The sequence below is a fragment of the Ammospiza nelsoni genome, chromosome 10 (genome assembly GCF_027579445.1).
Source record: "Ammospiza nelsoni isolate bAmmNel1 chromosome 10, bAmmNel1.pri, whole genome shotgun sequence".
Lineage (NCBI taxonomy): Eukaryota > Metazoa > Chordata > Aves > Passeriformes > Passerellidae > Ammospiza > Ammospiza nelsoni.
This window is the reverse complement of record NC_080642.1, coordinates 566,244-585,985: the sequence shown is the minus strand read 5'-3', so window position 1 is coordinate 585,985 and position 19,742 is coordinate 566,244. Positions and strand designations below refer to the sequence as shown.

The 19,742-nt window shown below is 51.4% G+C and overlaps 2 protein-coding genes across 2 annotated transcripts; both read left to right on the top strand.

Moving 5' to 3' along the window:
* The first annotated feature begins 5,271 nt into the window (after positions 1-5,271).
* P2RY14 (purinergic receptor P2Y14) lies at positions 5,272-12,908 on the top strand. The gene is made up of 2 exons (XM_059479460.1): positions 5,272-5,527; positions 11,019-12,908. The coding sequence occupies exon 2, from the start codon at positions 11,037-11,039 to the stop codon at positions 12,048-12,050; it is 1,014 nt and encodes a 337-aa protein (XP_059335443.1). The 5' UTR covers positions 5,272-5,527; positions 11,019-11,036; the 3' UTR covers positions 12,051-12,908.
* Positions 12,909-14,637: 1,729 nt separating this feature from the next.
* On the top strand, positions 14,638-18,025 carry GPR171 (G protein-coupled receptor 171). The gene is given in 4 exon segments (XM_059479620.1): positions 14,638-14,799; positions 16,071-17,101; positions 17,592-17,630; positions 17,633-18,025. Coding segments are annotated over 3 exon segments (1,062 nt in total). The 5' UTR covers positions 14,638-14,799; positions 16,071-16,119; the 3' UTR covers positions 17,674-18,025.
* The last annotated feature ends 1,717 nt before the right edge of the window (positions 18,026-19,742 follow it).

Sequence of the window (19,742 nt, the reverse complement as noted above, 5' to 3'; positions counted from 1 at the left end):
CCTGTGCCTGCATCCCCCGGTGTGCTGCGTGCCCTCCCGACAGGACGCACACTCACCGCCCCTCTCACTGCCCACGAATTTTCAACTGAAGGATGGATTTTCATGGTGCTTCCCCCTAGGAGAGAAACTGCTGAACCCTCACATAAGAGCTTTCCACCAAAAACTCAGTCACCCAAAGCAGCTGCACTCAGGTGATGGCATGGTGCCCTCCAAAGCTCAGCCTGAACATTCCCCCTGTGCAGGGACACAGGCATGAAGCAATCAGCAGCGTCTGGGAAGGGTCCCAGAAGGGAAATCCGTGTTAAATGTGGGAAGGGAAGGCACAGCCATGCAGCCCCTGCACGCAGGCCAGGCAGGAGCAGCCCCTGCATGCAGCTGAGCTCTGATTGCAGGCAGCGCTGCAGCCTGAGCCCTGCATGCACCCTGCACTGCAGCCTGAGCCCCGCATGCAGGCAGCGCTGCAGCCTGAGTCCTGCATGCAGCTGAGCCCTGCATGCACCCAGCACTGCAGCCTGAGCCCCGCATGCAGGCATGCATGCATGCAGCCCTGCACTGCACAGCCGCCCCAGAGCAGCCCCGCATGCAGGCAGTGCTGCAGCCTGAGCCTTGCATGCAGCCATGCATGCATGCAGCCCTGCACTGCACAGCCGCCCCAGAGCAGCCCCGCATGCAGGCAGTGCTGCAGCCTGAGCCCCGCATGCAGCCATGCATGCATGCAGCCCTGCACTGCACAGCCGCCCCAGAGCAGCCCGCTGTCCTCGACTGGTGCATCTGTGACAATCTGGTCGCTGCTTCGTGCACACCCACATGCATGACGGCTCTTTGAAGATGCTCCTTGGGAAGTATTTTCCCAGGGCTAAATATGAATTGTACAACAACATCCCAATCCCCAAGTACCAGATAACTATATTTAATTTATCCAGATCTGACATGGAAATTTGGTCTCTAAGAGTTCATCGTGAAAGAAAAAGCCCCAAGGAAGTTGTGTGGAAAGTCTCTGACCTGTGACTGCCCTTTCAGAGAGCCTCATCAGAGCAGACATGGATATAAACTCTGGCTCTGCAGCCCCAGAGTCCCATTTTTAAGAGGAAACACAGTTTTCTGGTGGAACTACAACAGCAGATCTGATCCAAGAATGCAAGGAGCAATTCCTGAACAACTCATTAACATTTGGGGTTTTTTACATTCAGGAAGATGTGCATTACAGTGTTTGTAACTCAAATGCAATTATATCTTTCATATTCTGATTGAATAGCCAAGGCAGAGCTCTCCATGCCAGGGCATTATTGTGGCAGAAATGTGATTTGAACCTGTACTCAGAGTCAGCTCCAGATCACTACTGCTGCAGGACTTTTGTCATCACATTTATTTTGCACTCGGTTTCTGTGGTTTTTCTACTAATGACCTTTCCTGTGACTTTATACCAATGCAGCTTCACAGGAATCCTAAAAAAGGAAACTAAACCCACCAAATTTCTAAAAATCTGTCCTTGCATTGGCATCCACCACTCTCGAGGTGGATGAAGCAGTGGGAAAGCACTGACAAAGAGAGTGGCCGTGGCAGGTTCACCCAGCCTGGTCAGGGCTGGAAGCAAAAACCAGTGAAGAAAATGCAAAACTCAACCTGCCATGGAGGCCAGGGTTGGAAGGATAAAGCAGTGAAGAAAATGCAAAACTCAACCTGCCAAGGGGCCCGTGGTGCAGGCGCCGGGGCGGATGGGGCCCTGTGGTCTGTGTTAACCAGAAATGCTCTGCAAACCAAACCCACCCCTACCGACACAGCTGCCCTGTCAGAGCACCCACAGACGCCGGAAGGTTGGGCTGCAGTCCCACCACAGAGCCTCACACATCAGGGGCTACTGAGGTATAAAAGGTACCCCAATTCTGCATCTGACTGGGGCATGAGAGTCCAACACAACACTGCAGGGACAGACGGACGGGTTTGGCCTCCTCACCTCCCCACAAGAGACACCATTTCACAAGATTTCTGTCCTCATCTATGCCCAGTGCTCACCCAGATATAGGCTTGTGATCAAGACACTTGTGACCAGATATTAACCTTGTGACAGATATTAACCTTGTGACCAGAAATGGTGGAAGAATGAGAAAGAGGTAAAAAAAAAAAAAAAAAAAAAAAGGAAAGAAAAATGTGGAAAAGATAAAGGAGTTATTTGTGCAGTTTTTGAGGAGAGTTTATCTTGCACACAAAATGAAATCAAAAGATCCCCATTTCCTGGAAAGGCTGCAGATGTAGAATGCATTATTCTGAAGTCAGAAAATGAGGTGCTTTAAACACAATTGTCTTTTGAGGAAGAGACACAGGAGAAATTGCAAAAATTATGTTGATGGCCTTTGAAGTACAAATGTGCAACTAGAAAAACTGCTGTCTGTGCCTGAAGGACAAGAGGACCATCTGCAGGAAAGCCTGCTTTGACTAAGTAAGGAAAATTACTCGATCAGATCCCACATGAAGGGTTTTCTAGTTCAGCCCAGCCCAGTCCCCTCTCCTGCCACCCCCTAAGGGCAAACACCAGCCAGGAGCAGCAGTGGTGCCACCCAAACGTGGGCACAGCTTGATGAGAGAGCCCCAGACAGATCCTTGTAAGGGCTCAGCAGGCACCCACCCATCACCCAAACAAAACCGAGCAGAAAACATTTGCTGGCAGATTTGACAGGGCAAAAACACAGCTGGAAGTCCTGCAATACTTTTGTAATTAGCTGGCTTCTGGGGGGATTATCCTAAAAAACATTTTTTTTTTTTGCTCATCCTGCTTTCAGCAGTTCCCAGCGCTGGCCACTGATAGCCCAGGACCTGCATGGATTCGTGCTCAGGAGGGCTGGCAGCACTGGCAGCTCTGCCAGCTGGGCTGGGGAGGGCACAGGAGAGACGCTGGGCACAGACACCCCTCCCCATGGCCAAGGCTTGGGGCTGCGTTTGGAGCCCCTGCGTTCAGAGCTCCGGCAGCACCCGTCAGCCCAGCCAGGGCTGCAGAGCTGCCAGCCCTCCCTGCACTGCTGCTGCAGCCAGGCAGGAGCCGAACCAGCCCAGCGCCGCTGCCAGCACGACAGACCCGCTGGGACACGCCAGCAGCGCTCTCCCCTCTCTGGGGCACGAACCCACCACCAGGATCCTGCAAAGCATTCCCTTCTTGGGCCCTCAGCTCGGGCAGAGGGTTAACAGCTTCTCTCAATAGCACAGCCAGCAGCTGGAAAGTTTGGTGTTTGTGGGAAGAAGCAGACTTGTATGGCTAAAGGTAAAATACATTATCAGTTTGTTCTTCAGCCACCTAAAGTGCATGGCAGAGTGCGGGGCCTTCTAGTGACCATGCTCACTGCCCACTTTATAACCCTTTGGAAACAGCAGCCGTATCTTGAGATCCTTAAACATTGGATTTGGCTGGCATGTTGGAAAAATCCCCATGTTTGTACAACAGAGCAACCCCTGGGTTTGCCCAGCTGCCCAGAGCCATTCCAATGGGGTGAAGCTGTACACAGAGCTCAGGCTCCCCACCCTCTCTTTGAGCCCTTAATCCTCTGCCCTGGACAACTGCTTACTTCTCACTGCAAAAAATTAACTGTGCTGCAACATTTAATCCATCACAGACTGGCATCTTACACTGGAGAACATTGCACATCCTCTTCTTTGGGGCTTCTCTCTCTTAGAGAGCCTGTGGCTTTTAAACCAAAGCCTTATCTGATTCACTCCTCCCCATCCCTGCTTCAAGAAATGACCACAGGGTGCACGGAAATAGAGGAGAAGCTTGGCTGCCTGGTGTCTTCTGGGGAGCCCCTGAGAAGCCTCGTGCCCCATTTGTTCAGCCTGATCCATGGGGAAAGTACAAAATTGTCACTGAAGCCAACGCCCAAACCCAACCCCAAAGCCATGGATTGACCACTGCACCTTTGGGCTGTGAGTCTCAGGATGGAGAGGGGACAAGAGTATGGACAAGAATGTGCAGACAGTTCTGCCTCTCAAGATACTCCTTATTGCACTGAGAGATGATCAATGAAATCTGGAGAAGGAAGGACTGGGGGTTCAGGGTAGCTCACAGTGGCCCCATGTAAAGCATGTGGATATGGCAGCAGCACGCAGGGAGAAGGTGCATGTGTTTCCCCGTGGCTTTGGACCCTTTCTTTACACAGATAAACCCTCACAGAAGCAAAGTCCATGAGGAATTGTGTGTTTTCTGTAGGGTTTAGGTGACACACTGTCAAGCAGAGCTCAAGTCCTGCACTAAATGTTTACTTGTTCTAAGGTACACAATGTACATATTTCACAGTTTTTAAATAAACATTTAAACCTCGATTTATCTATCTCCCCAAACCTCAGCTCTCTCTCAGAATATATAGTCCTTTCCTACTTCCACAGAGAAGATACTAGCTCTTCTATTACCGTACATTTCCACTAATTCTGTGCTTGATTTCAAAACTTTTGGGAGGAAGAGGAGGGGAGGAAGCCAAGCAGGTGTTTGAGCTTAAAAGAAAATAATAAAGCACAAAAAAGAAGAGAGGAAACAGCCAAGCACCAAGGATCCATCACGAATCCCCAGACGCCGTGTCCCAGCCCCGGCAGGCACCACGCGAGCCCGCGGCTCCGCTTCAAGCCCTGCCGAGCTCCGAGCCGCGGCTCTCGGGGCAGGATGCGTCACAGCAAAGGTCGCGGCCAGCCCTGGGAACAGCTTCGGAAAAGCAAACTCCATCCAGCCCGGCAGTCCAGCCCTCCGGCTGCTGTGCCAGCTGCACTTTCTGTCCCGAAAGGCGCTCGGCGCTGCTCTGCAGCCGGGACAGCTGCGGGCCGGGAGCCGGGCACGGCCAAGGCACGGCCAGAGCTGGGCAAGGGCACAGCTGGGCAGGGGCACGGCCAGAGCTGGGCAAGAGCACGGCCAAGGGCACGGCCAGAGCCAGAGAGGGGCACAGCTGGGCAAGGGCACGGCCAGAGCTGGGCAAAGGCACGGCCAAGGGCACGGCCAGAGCTGGGCAAGGGCACAGCTGGGCAGGGGCACGGCCAGAGCTGGGCAAAGGCACGGCCAAGGGCACGGCCAGAGCTGGGCAAGGGCACAGCTGGGCCGGGGCACGGCCAGAGCTGGGCAAGGGCACGGCCAAGGGCACGGCCGCAGCCAGAGAGGGGCACAGCTGGGCAGGGGCACGGCCCGGCTCGCCAGCCCTTCCCCTTTTGCTCCGCAATCCTCGCAGGGCTGCGCTGGGGCAGCGGCGGGGCGCGGGCACGGCGGGCGGGCAGGAGCGGCTGAGGCTCCCGGGAGCGGCTCCGCACGGCTGGACCGGGACCGGCTCCGAGGCTGATCCGTGCCCGGAGCGGCTCCCCGACCGATCCATCCCGGGAGTTCCCCGGCCGATCCTTCTGACCGACCCATCTCCGGAGCGGCTCCCTGACCGATCCGTCCCCGGCCGATCTCCTGACCGATCCATCCCCGGGGCGGCTCCCGCCGATCCCCGCTCAGCCCCGGCCGGAGCTCTCGGAGCGGCGCAGCCCCGGAGGCACCGCGCAGCCGCCCCGCTCCGCTGCCCAGGTGAGACGCTGCCTCCAGCACCCGCTCCCGTCCCCTGCAAACGCGCTCCAACACCCTCGCGTGCTTTTGAGTAACTGCCACCGCAATTTTACTGTTTAAATTGGCAAATAAGGCGAGCGTCCGCGCCTTCTGCCAACCACTAACAAACAAGCAGTTCTAACTAACTAACTAACTAACTAACTAACTAACTAACTAACTAACTAACTAACTAACTAACTAACTAACTAACTAACTAACTAACGAAACCGGTACAGAAACTACTATTTCAGCCATGGAGCAGGCTCCAGCTGTGCCAGCAGACAGAGAACCTGCAGGCAAGGATTCTTCTTGTCTGCCTTAAAAAGATATTTTTCTTAAGCAACTAGTTTTGTTTTCATTTATGGCTGAGAAAATGTAACTATATGAAACTCATAGTTTAAAACATCAGAAAATTGAATTTAAAATATTTGAATGACAAATACTACCATTAAAATATAATATTAAAGGGGAAAACTTTCTTGAGCCACGTTTTACTACTTTAAAAACCCAGTTTTAGGACAATGTAACTAATAATCATTAAAATGCTTTATTGATGCAGGGCTCTGGTTTTAGCTGGGATAAAGTTAATTTTCTCCCAGTAGCTGGTACAGAAATGTGTTTGGGTTTGGGATGAAAGCGATGGTTCTCTGATGAACCCTGATGGTTTAGCTGTTGATGAGCAGGGCTTGCACCAAGTCAGGTGCAGCTTCTCATGCCCTGCCAGTGCAGAAGGGCATGCCAGGAAAGCTGACCCACTTGTTTTTCTTGGGGTTTATCTCTCTCCTGTTATTTTCCTTCATTACAATCTATTATTATTGTCATTGTTATTATTATTACCTTCTTAAGCAACTCTTACCTGACCTAACATTTCCTCTCACATCCACCACTCCCTAATTCCAGTATGAAAACTGATGTGAGATAGGAAGGCTCTCAGGGGAGGAATTTTGAGACTTAATTTAAGAAACTGAGTATTTGAATTAGTTCTGAAAATTATGCTGTATGCAAAGAGCTCAAGGCATTGTCCAAGTTTCCATCTGAATATCAGGGTTTGCGCGAATACGTCAGTCTACAATCTTTTAAGGTTAAAAGTGTGCCCAGAATAGTGCATACTCTTGTCTAAAAGTCAGACATAAAAAGAGAATGAAAAATTCAGCTGATGAGGAAGACAAAGCTGTTAAATTTCAGATACCAGAGAGCACAGAGGCTGCTGGACAGGAAGAAGAAATGAAACAGTCCCTGGCAGTTTTGCCAGACAGAAGTACAGTTCTGCCCTTGAGGTGTCCTGACACTGCGCCCAGAGGAGCCATGCTGTAATGGAAATGCAGAACCTTATCTCCTCCTCTCTGTGCACCTGCTGGCTCTGTCCCTGTGTCCTTGAGAGCTCCAGCAGCTCTGCAGGTGCCGGGAGAACATCACAGATCCTCTCCCTGATGTAACACTGCAGGGACACCACCCCACCCTCTGTCCCTCCTCACCACAGCACTCTGCATTTGGCCTTTGGGATCACAAGGGGGATGTCCTGCTAACATGCACAGAGGCAGTCCCACCTGTCCCTCCGTCCCATTTCTGCCAGCCGTGCAGACAGAGCACACCCGTGTCACCAGGGCCACCCCACGGGACACACACTCTGTTCTCAGCCCTGCCACAGGGAGCAGCTGGGGAGAGGCACGGCTCTGTGTGTGCTCTGTCCTTGCACAGCACACCTGAGGGGCCCAGACAGCAGGAGCTGGTGGGCACGGGTGAGAGACAGCGGTGGTTACTGCTGCACTGAGCCCTCCACCGCTGCCTGCAGCCCTGCGCTGCTGCCTGCAGCACAGAGGGGTCCCTTACTGCAATGGGAACACCACCCGTTCCTTCTGCCCTCCTAACTCATCCCACTTTCCCCACAGCAGATCCTCCCTCGCTGCCTCCTGCAACAGGAATGCCTTTGGTTTTTTCTGCCATCCTAATTCCAGCATTCGTCCCGTTTTCCTCCACTACATTCTACACCAAACAAGAACAGCTACCACCCAACATGCCATTTCCAGAGGCTAAAATATCCCATTATTTTGCATTCTTTTATTCTCTTAAGTATTAAAGCCCAGACATTGCCCTATGACAAATGTCATAATAAGAACAGTAAATAACAAAATTTCAGTCTCTTGGCAAACTCACAACAAGTCCAGTGCCCCAACCACAGGCACGGTGAGCAGTGCCCTGCAGAGCAGAGCAGCCGTTCCAGCTGGAGCCCTGCAGGTCCCCCTGGCACAGCCCCGGGCTGGGCTCCTCTCTGGGCACACAGGGCAGGCTCAGAGCAGCCCTGGGCACACCAGGCTGAGAGATGCCCTGGGGTTCGGGGAGGAGGCTCCCCCCGGGCAGTGCCCAGCACACTCCTGAGCCTCACCCACAGCTGCCCCACAGGGACACCCACAGCTGCCTTCCACTGCATTGCACAGCACGGACAGCACTGCAAGTTCCACAGCACCAACATTCCGACCACATCAGAGAGAAAATCTTAAAATAAGGTTCTTCTTTTAGCACACTCAGCACAACTTGCAATGGCTGTGGTGTGTGTGGTGCCTCTTCCTCCTGCAGCTTCCTCCTAACATCAGAGGTACCATCCACCCTGATTGCCTCCCCTGATTAACTCCATTTTGCAGTTCAAAAAGACTTCTGGCAATAGTGACCGCTGTCACCAGTTCCTGACCCAGTAACTGTATTAATATTTATTAAACAGCTGCATTCGTTTCCATAAATAGCTAAAATGTGTACTTGGAACAACACAACTTCTGGTAAGGCCAGGGTAAATAAATTAAAAAACAACTTATAAATATTATTCTTATGTTCAGTAAAGCAGGGTGAACTTTGAAACTTGACAGCCATGTCACAGAAGTCAAGAATTGCCTTAATGCTACTGTGGAAGAGTCACAGGGGACAGCACAAGCGTGACCTCAGAAGGGACAGAGCTCTTCTAATGGTTTATGCAGCTTCCCTTTGGTGTGCTGTGCCAAGACAACACGATTTACACACTGACAAAGTTCAGAACTTTTTTATACTTTACCCAATCCATCTTGGCCATATGGTGAATCAAGTTTGCTGGTTTTGCACAACTAGCTGACATTATTCACAGAATCGATGTACTTTATGCTGGCCCAAGCATTCAAACAAGAACAGCTGCTTGAGTACGAAAGGCTGTGAGCCACCTATCCCAAATGGCACTGACACACTCTGTGTGCCACCTGTCCCAAATGGCACTGACACACTCTGTGTGCCACCTATCCCAAATGGCACTGACACACTCTGTGTGACACCCGCCCAAATGGCACTGACACACTCTGTGTGCCACCTATCCCAAATGGCACTGACACACTCTGTGTGCCACCTGTCCCAAATGGCACTGACACACTCTGTGTGCCACTTGCCCCAAATGGCACTGACACACTCTGTGTGCCACCCGCCCAAATGGCACTGACACACTCTGTGTGCCACCTATCCCAAATGGCACTGACACACTCTTTGTGCCACCTGTCCCAAATGCTGGCACTGACACACTCTGTGTGCCCCCTCCCAAATGCTGGCACTGACACCCCCCCTGTGTGCCGTGGGAGCCCCCCAGCAGCACAGGTGTGCTCTGCCAGGACACAGGGCTGTGTCTGTGTCCCCCACAGGTGTCCCAGCAAGAGCACAGCCCCGTGCCCGGGGATGGGCAGCGCTCCAGACCCTCAGCAAAGTGCCACAGCAGGCAGCTGAGGGGAGGTGAGGACGTGCCAATGACAGGGAAGGATGGACAGGGCCCGGCCTGGCCAGTGGCCCCCTCTCAGTGACACACAGCTGATCAATCTGCTGGTTTCAGATGTAAAACTCATCTAGGGTGTCCTCTGTGCTGCGCAGACACAGTGGACGTCACAAAGATTTGGTGTCCACATCTGCAGTCACACAGTTCTGAAATAATCCTTTGTTGTATGATGCCTCAGCACAAAACACACTTCGTGAACTTGTAAACAATTTAATACCTACCCCCAAATCCAAGCACAGACAGACCCACCTGGGGGTTCTTGGCTGTAGAAAACCCTGCAGAGAAGGAGCAAGTTCTTAATGCACCGCGTGCAGAGACAGCCTGGAGGGAGAAAGGGAGCAGGGACACAGCAGGAGAGAACAGTTCTAAATACAGTGTGTTGCTATTTAATTTAAAATGCCGTTTGCTATTAGTGCCTTTCCAGAAGATGCTTCTGATTTCAGCAGTATCACCCCAAGCTCTACCCTCATTACCTCCCAGCTCTAACACACCTGTACATGTGGTAGTTTAATACCTACTCTCCAAACCACCTTTATCGTTTAGAACCCCAGCCAAACAAAACCAAATGCCTTGATGGCAAAGGAGGAAAGGTGCTGCTCTGTCAGGATAGTGACCAGGACAAGGTTCAGTGCAGGCTTTGGGTGTCTCAGGGCAACACACCCACCCCACGCTCCAGAGCCCACCTGAGCTGATCAGCCTTCACACCATCTGCAAGAGGTACAGGACACAAATACACCAAAGGAGACCATTTTACCTATTTGAGAAAAAATGTCAATTTCTAGCTACTGCAAGCTTGCATTCAGGCTCCAACCCACTCCACAGAGACATCAGTTACCGACTCAGAATGGGGATAAAAGGAAATTTGTTATTTTCTGCAAGACAAGGTGGGTTTTTTCCCAGCTCCAAGGCACATATTTTCCAGTTGCCCAGGGTTTCACTTGCCAAATACAGCAGCATTATATTTATATCTATATTTGTTCTGCCCTCCCCACAGAGGATAATCCACCCCCACAAACATTCTGGCAAAGAAAAGCAGACAGCAGATGTGATTTCTTCTTGGAGATTCTTTAAAATGTAAATCTGACTGACTTGAGAAGCCAGCTCAAACTCCCACATCACAAACTAACACAGACACACTGCTGGGCTGCTGGAATTTTGAAGTGAGCTCTGCCAGCTGCACATGCAAGTTCCTTGGAAGGGAACACTGGGGTATATTGCCATAGCTGGGTATCTCCAGCCTTGACTAACAGGAGCTTTTACAGAACACTTTGACCAGGAATATTCACATCCCTCATGTTTCATGGCAAATCAATGTCAAAAATCCACATTTAACGTTTAAAAAACACATCTCATTAACCCTGAGTCACCAGATTGCCATGGGTCAGTCCCAGCTCCCAGCACAGGGGCTCATGCCTGCAGGAAAGGGGCAGCCCTGGGCTGGAAGGTAAGGGGTTAAAGTCAAACAGAGAGGGAAATGCGTCCTCTGCTCAAAGCAACAACCTGGAGCATCACCAGAAGGTGAGATGGCCCCGCTCAGAGAACTCTCTCCATTCCCTGCTGCAATGCTGAGCTGTGGAACGTGGCTGTTTGTGAGGGGCACACTGAGCCTGCATGGAACTGAGGGCAGAACACTCAGAGCAGGCAGCAGAAAGCCCAGCACCACCCTGCCCTGCTCAGACACTCTTTTTCTGCTTCCAGGAATGAGGATACTGCAAGATGCTCAACTCCAGCAGCAGCCCCTCGGGCAACAACTGCAGCCACAGCACGGTGGTCAGCACCACGGTCATCCCGCTGCTCTACTGCCTCATCTTCCTCGCCGGGCTCTCGCTCAACGCCCTGGCAGCCTGGGTCTTCCTCTACGTGCCCAGCACTAAGAGCTTCATCGTCTATCTCAAGAACATTGCCGTGGCCGACCTCCTGATGAGCCTGACGTTCCCTTTCAAAATCCTCGCTGACTCGGGGCTTGCCCCTGCCCGGCTCAGCCTGTTCGTGTGCAGGTACTCGGCCGTCGTGTTCTACATGAACATGTACATCGGCATCACCTTCTTCGGCCTCATAGGCTTCGACAGGTACTACAAAATCGTCAAGCCTTTGTTCACCTCCTTCGTCCACACAGTTAACTACAGCAAGGCGGTCTCTGCAATCATATGGCTGTTACTAATGATTGTGTCATTTCCAAACATGATTTTAACCAATGAAATCACTAAGGACAGTTACTCCACAAAATGTATAGGTCTTAAAAGCGAGCTTGGCAGACAGTGGCACAAGGCAACAACTTATATTTGCACAGGGATTTTCTGGATTGTTTTTTTCCTGCTAATCGTATTTTACACTTCTATATCCAAAAAAATATACAGCTCTTACAAAAAATTCCAGAGGAACTCAGACACAGCCAAGAGAAAAACCAGCCGGAACATATTCACCATCATGTTTGTGTTTGTCATTTGCTTTGTGCCCTACCACCTCTGCAGGACCCCATACACCTTGAGCCAGACCAGCTCCCAGTTCACCTGCCAGTCCCAAAAATCGCTGTTCTATGCCAAGGAGTTCACTCTGGTGCTGTCTGCAGCAAACGTCTGCCTCGACCCCGTTATTTATTTTTTCCTCTGCCTCCCCTTTAGAGAAAAGCTGTACCAAAAACTGCACCTCAAGACGAAAGCTTCAAGTGAGGTTGAAATTTCTAAATCCAGAAGATCAAATACGCTTGGGGAAAGCATAAACATAGTGTAGGTTTGTGTCTCCACAATAGCACACATTTCAGGAAATTATTCATGAACAGAGAAGAAACAGAGAAACAAGAGCACAGGACAACCAGCAGCCAGCAGGAGAGGGGCTCAGCAAAACACCAGGTGCTACTTCCCTGCCTAAACCCAGTATTGCATGTGGCAATATATTCACTGTGTGCTGTTCCAGCTGATGCCCTGATGGCATCGGGGTGTGACACGACCCACCTGGATCTCAGGAACACAGAGAGGAGAGCCTGGAACAGCACACCCTGGAGCTCCAGGCCCTGGGTCTGTGACAGGACCATCCAACTGTCCCAGCTGATGGCATCGGGGTGTGACACGACCCACCTGGATCTCAGGAACACACAGGGCAGAGCCTGGAGCAGCACACCCTGGAGCTCCAGGCCCTGGGTCTGTGACAGGACCATCCAACAGGCCCAAAGCCACAGCAACAGGCTTCTCTGGACTTGCATGAACAGAAACAGCCCCACACCAAACTGCAGCCACCCCCTCAGTGCTGGTGCAGCAAGAGGCAAGAGCACCACGGAGCCGTCTGGGAACATTCAAGTACAGCTGTGTAAAAACTCTGGTACATTTAAATGCAGAAAGAAAGGTTTGCTGGTTTTCCGTGATTTTTACACAGCAACAAATCATTTCTGTCTGTACCAAAGTAAGAGCTGAAGGCCACCAACCTGCTCTATACAAATATAATCTCTGTTACAGCTTTATTTTTCAGAGCAGCTTTTTTTAAATTGATTTTATTATTGTACAGGAAAAATATACCAGGGCCTAAAGTATCACTAAAGCTTTCTGAGAGTGGCTCTGGAGCTGAATGTCTTCATTTTACTTAATAAAGAAGCTATAGGGACATAAATATCTTTCTGCCACTGCTTTTTGTTTTAGTCCAAACAGATCCAAGGGTGGACATTTTTTACAAACTCAGTGCTTTCCCAGCACATCAGGCTGGGGTCAGACAGCCCAAGCCAGCTGCTCACACACTCAGGGAGCTGCTCACATTCCAAGATCTGCTCTCTTCCCGTAACACTTCTGCAGGAAGGGCAGACCATTACACTGTAAAGGTTCACTGAACCATCACTTTGTTTTTTTAGGCCTGGAAAAGTTCCCTGCTCTGTAAACTGACTCTGCAGAAAAGGGCAGACTGACTGACAGAGACACACAGCCAGAAACAACTGCCAGTGCTGCAGTTTGGGCTCAAAAAAACCCTATGAGTATAGGAAATCAGCTTTGCATGAGCAGAACACTACACAATGAGTCCATGTTTGCTTGCAGCTGGACACGGGATCATTCCAATTATTAAGCTTTGCAAACCTTTTGACAAATATGGTCTGAACTTTCAGTTCATGACTAAACCTAGAACCAAACATTCTTCATCTGTTCCTCCACACAGCTCTGGTGCAGGGTTTGTAAATTCCTGTGGATTCTCAATTACAACCAAGGGCCACCAGCTGGAGTTTCAGTATTGCTGTCAGTACCTCACCCCCAGCACGGGTCAAAGCTTTTCTTGCGGTTTCCCAAACCAACCAAACAAAAAATAAAGATTTCCCTGACTTCCCTAATGTGCCATGTTATTTTAATAGTCCTTGGAAAATATCCAAATATTTAGAATGTTCATTGCAATCAGCAGAACCCCAAGGTGTCTTCAGATCTGCCAGCTAAGGTGAAACTCTAAAACAAACACCATGAGATCCCCAGAACCTTGAGGAGCAGCTCCATTGCAAAGTCCTGATTTCAGGCAGATTTCAAATGTGAGATACACGTGGGGAAGGGGGAAAGGAGAGCTCCAGACTGACGAAAACAGAAGCAAAGGAGCTGATGCCACACAGATACAGCCCCCACACCTCTCCCCCAGAACAGGAAAGCGAGGGCTCTGGGCTGTTCCGTGAGCTCTTATTGCTTTCTGTCACTGCTCTTCTGGGTAATCCCCACGTGATTCAGCTGCTTGAATCTGGGTTTAACTGTGTCAATCAGCCCCTCTGGAAACCACAGCCCCGTCTGGGCCCGGCAGAGCATCCTGGGCAGCAGGATACAAACCAACCTGGGACAGCAGCCTGGGCAGCAGGACACACAGCAGCCCTGCAGAGCAGCCTGGGCAGCAGGACACACACCAGCCTGGACAGCAGGACACACACCAGCCCTGCAGAGCAGCCTGGGCAGCAGGGCACACACCAGCCCTGCAGAGCAGCCTGGGCAGCAGGATACAAACCAACCTGGGACAGCAGCCTGGGCAGCAGGACACACAGCAGCCCTGCAGAGCAGCCTGGGCAGCAGGACACACACCAGCCTGGACAGCAGGACACACACCAGCCCTGCAGAGCATCCTGGGCAGCAGGGCACACACCAGCCCTGCAGAGCAGCCTGGGCAGCAGGACACACACCAGCCCTGCAGAGCATCCTGGGCAGCAGGATACAAACCAACCTGGGACAGCAGCCTGGGCAGCAGGACACACACCAGCCCTGCAGAGCAGCCTGGGCAGCAGGACACACACCAGCCTGGACAGCAGGACACACACCAGCCCTGCAGAGCAGCCTGGGCAGCAGGACACACACCAGCCTGGACAGCAGGACACACACCAGCCCTGCAGAGCATCCTGGGCAGCAGGGCACACACCAGCCTGGACAACAGGTCACACACCAGCCTCGGCAGCAGGTCACACACCAGCCCTGCAGAGCAGCCCTCGGGGACACCAGAACTCTGCAGACCATGCTCAGGACACCCCCGGCCACCAGCACAGGTAAGTGGCTTCAGTCTCTGTCTGTTACAGCCTGTTTAGATCTCCGTGGATGGACAGCCCAAAATCCAGCTGTCAGAGGTCGGGCTCAGCTTTTGGCAAGGCCCTGGCACTGCTCACAGCTGGGTACCCCTGCCCACGGGGCACGGGGACAAGCTGGGCTGCCCTGTGCCCTGTGCCCCAGCCCCGCCACCAGCAGCACTGCTGCCCTCACCCAGAGCCACTTCAGCCCCTCCTCAGCACAGGGACACCTGCACAGAGCCAGCTGCAGGGGCCAGGCTGCTTTCTCCAACGTCTTAAACCACCCGAGTATCTGCAGTCATTTTGCTTTACAAACTATGCAAATCTGGATACAACTTAACAGATTAAATTGCGTGAGCAGTAGTTCTCTTATGTTGTATAGAATATTCTGTGCAACACATAGAAATAGAGTGTTGCAGTCTGATGCCACTGAAGGCATAAATGTGCTGGTTCCAAGAAATTGAAAGGAACAGCCTTTCCCACAGCCGCTCTCTGCAGCAGGCTGACGCAGAGCAGCCAACAAACAAAAACCCCTCTGTCTTTGAGCAGTATTTAGTTAAATTAGGAACAAAATTTTCTACTTTCCTTTTCTACTGAAGCCTACAAAAGAAGTGAGCAAAATTATTTATTATCTGCTTCTTTCAAAATGTGCTTTTCCTAAAGGCTTCACAAAAATACGAGCTCTCTGCTCAAGCAGGAATGGAGAGCAGTTTGCTCTCCCCTTAGGGCTGATGAGGACCATTTGCTCACCCATCTGATATATCTGTATATTGGTTGGACAGTGCATTCCCTCTGAACTCCCAATGCATTTTACAGAAAGGGGATGCTACAAATACTACTTTTTTTTTTTTTTTTTCCAGGTTATGATAGAACCTGGAAACCTTTTTTTTCAAAGGTTATGATGTTTCTGTATGATTGTTATTAACAAGATGCTTAAATAGATCCAAACCTTTTTCTCTAGCTTTCTGGCTGGAGGAGGGCGTTGGAGCAAACACTGCCAGAAAAGCTGCTGTAGTGGAAATGCTGCTCAGAGGGCTCTATTCTTTCAGAAACAAATCCTAATACACTCCTAATTCTTCCAGCATGAGAACAAAACTCTCCTGAATATTTGGGAAGCACCATGAAGAGGGAGAAAAATATTTCTTCCGAACTGTATTTTTTTTTTTAGAATTAATCAAGCAAAATTCTAAGAGAATAGCTACTGTTGCTGAGGAAAGGCTGATGGCATTGATGACCTTTTGGTTCTTTTGTAGCTCTGTGATACCTCCTGTCAGCAAAACCAACTCACACAAGGAGTTTACAATGTCAAGCAACATTTCTGAATGTCATCTCTATGAAGAAATGGAACCCTTTACCTATTTTTACTACTTGATTTTTCTTATGGGAATTATTGGAAGCTGTTTTGCACTGTGGGCATTCACCCAGAAGGAACAGAAACAGAAGTGCATGAGCATCTACTTGATCAACCTCCTCACTGCAGATTTCCTGCTGACTTTGACACTGCCAGTGAAGATTATTGTTGACCTAGGAATCGCATCCTGGAGTCTGAGAATATTCCACTGCCAAGTCACGGCCTGCTTCATCTACCTGAACATGTATTTGTCAATCGTATTTCTGGGATTCGTGAGCATGGATCGCTGCCTGCAGCTGATGCACAGCTCCAAGATGTACCGCGTGCAGGAGCCGGGCTTTGCCAAGGTGCTGTGCGCGGTGGTGTGGGCCATGCTTCTGCTCATCACCGTGCCCAACATGGCCATTCCCATCCGGCACGTCGAGGAGCGCCCGGGCGTCGGCTGCATCGACCTCAAAACCAAATTCGGGAGGGACTGGCACGTGTTCACCAACTTCATCTGCACAGCCATCTTCCTGAACTCCTCGGCGGTGGTGCTGGTGTCCAACTGCATGGCGGCGCGGCAGCTGCGGCGGCACGGGCGGAGCGGGGAGCGCGGCGGGCGCGCGCGGCGGGAGCTGGCGCACGTGCTGCTGGTGACCGGGGCCTACCTGCTGTGCTTCGTGCCCTACCACGCCGTGCGCATCCCCTACACGCTGAGCCAGGGCCGCGCCAGCGCCGCCTGCCCCCTGCGCCGGGCCCTCTTCAAGGCCAAGGAGGCCACGCTGCTCCTCGCCGTCTGCAACCTCTGCCTCGACCCCCTGCTCTACTACCACCTGTCCAAGGCCTTCCGGATGAAATTCACCGAGGCCTTTGCGGCCCCCAAGGAGACAAAGGCGCTCACGGCCACAGAGATGGCACAGCAGAGCCCAGGGCAGAGCTGCAGCCCAGCCCGTGAAACAGCAGCAGAGCCCAGGGCAGAGCTGCAGCCCAGCCCGTGAAACAGCAGCAGAGCCCAGGGCAGAGCTGCAGCCCGGCCCGTGAAACAGCAGCAGAGCCAAGGGCAGAGCTGCAGCCCAGCCCGTGAAACAGCAGCAGAGCCAAGGGCAGAGCTGCAGCCCAGCCCGTGAAACAGCAGCAGAGCCCAGGGCAGAGCTGCAGCCCAGCCCGTGAAACAGCAGCAGAGCCAAGGGCAGAGCTGCAGCCCAGCCCGTGAAACAGCACCAAAACCAAGGGCAGAGCTGCAGCCCAGCCCGTGAAACAGCAGCAAAACCAAGGGCAGAGCTGCAGCCTGGCCTGTGAAACAGCAGCAAAACCAAGGGCAGAGCTGCAGCCCAGCCCGTGAAACAGCAGCAGAGCCAAGGGCAGAGCTGCAGCCCTGCCCGTGAAACAGCAGCAGAGCCCAGGGCAGAGCTGCAGCCCTGCCCGTGAAACAGCAGCAGAGCAGAGCACACCTGCAGCACCAGCAGCTGCTGGGGGACTGCAGCTGTGGCAGCACTGCTGACAGCACTCCTGATGAGCCATGAGCCCAGGCAGGAGGGAAACACCACCAAGGAACAGCTCTGGCTGAGTGACTGCTCACACTGTGCCCTGAGCATTCACAGCCTCCAGAGATGCCTTCACCAACAGCCCAAAGAACAGTGCTGACCCACCAGGCATCAGCAATGCATGAGAATACATGTTCAGACTCAAATATACCTTGGAATTATTTATGGCAGACACCTGGACTCGCCTTTACTAAGTTAAATATTGTGCATTTTTGATATTAAAGGACTTGGTGCTATCAAGTGAAGAAATTAGCAAACAGCAGCTCTTCAGCTGCAAAGCTGATTTGACAAGACTAACCAAAAAGCATTTCAGAGGGCATTATTTACTCCAAAAAGGGATTTTAAACTGTACTGATTAAAAACTATTGTATCTGCTTACACCACACCTGCAAGGCTTCATAAATAAATTTCCTCTTCTTGCCAAGTTCCACTGTCTATCCCTGCTGCTGCCTCAATGAATACAAGAAAAGCTAACAGCAGGTTATTGCAGAAAATTCAAGTGAATTGTAAAAGGAAGATAAAAAGCGTAAGTATCCATCATTTCTTTTCATCCAGGATTTCAGATTCACGATATTTCTGTACACAAATGCACACAATATCCCCAGCATTTGCATCTGAGGCCACCACACTCTCTTACCTCTGCATCAAGTCCAGACTCACTCTAGAGTGACATGCTTTTCCTATTAACTAGTTTGGTTAGTTCTAAGGTGTTTTATTTAATCAATTTGGCTTACTGATAGGAAAGCAACTTCCAGGAGCACTGTGAATACAAAAGGAGTTCTCTTGTCTGTGTAAATTACAGATGGAACACAGCCATGGCCCTGTGCTTCCCAGAGCTCCTACAGCTCCCTCACAGAGCAGCATCACCACGGGCTCATGGTCTGGGGCTGCCTGTGCAGGGCAGGACAGAGAAACCCCCTCACCCACAGAGCCCAGAGCTGGTCTGACCCAACAGCCTGCAGCTCTGCAGGAGGAAAAGCCCAGTGAGCTGTGGCTTGGGCTCCCAGTGCACACATTGCTGTCACTTGCACACATTTGCTTTCTTTGCAATGTTCTCATATTAAATATAAGCTGGAAGCCAAAGAGAGAAAGTTTTCATGCCCCCAGTTTTCATACTGCTGATAGTCAAATCAAAATTTTACCTGATGACAAAGTTGCCTCATAAAATCAGTGAAGGTTGATGTGCTTTGTGAGCAAGAGGAAGAGGAGCAGTACCCACAGAGCCTCCAGCCCACTCACCACAGGATTTACACACTCATTCCTCCAGCCCTCCTCTGTCCATTTCCAGGCTGTGACTTGCATCACACTGACACATTACAGCAAACAAAACACCCCCGACTTCTAAAGATGTTATCTGTCAGATAGGCATGGTTGAAAAACTCCCCAAAAGCTCCATTTTATTTCTGACATTCTAAAGAAACACCATGTGTGTTTAGAACCCTGCATTTACAGAGCAGTAATGGGATATAATGTGATAATATCCAGTCCTTTTTCCTTGTGCGCTCTGCTGATCTCACTTGTCCCTCCTAAGCTGGCCACCATCTCTGAAGACTTCAAAATACTTCAAAACACCAACCTGCAAACTAAAGAGATGTGCTTTTCCTTCTTTGCCCAGGATCAATGGAAGCTTCAGAGAGCAGTGGCCACCACAGGGGCTGGAGCCCAGCACAGCTCCCTCAGCCAGGGAGCACTTCCCCAGGGTGGCTGGGAATCACAGACCCAAGGGCATGGAAGCTCCTGCCTCACAGGCGTTCAGCTGCCCTCCCGAGGAGAGCAGAACACGGGTTTGTGCTGAGCGAGGCTGCTGCGCACGCACACACACACACACACACACACACACACCTCACAGGTGTCCCAGCTGCCCTCCTGAGGAGAGCAGAACACGGGTTTGTGCTGAGCGAGGCTGCTGTGCACACACACACATACACACACACACCTCACAGGTGCCCCAGCTCAGAAGAACAGAACCCAGGTTTGTGCTGAGCGAGGCTGCTGTGCACACACACACACACACACACACACACACCTCACAGGTGCCCCAGCTCAGA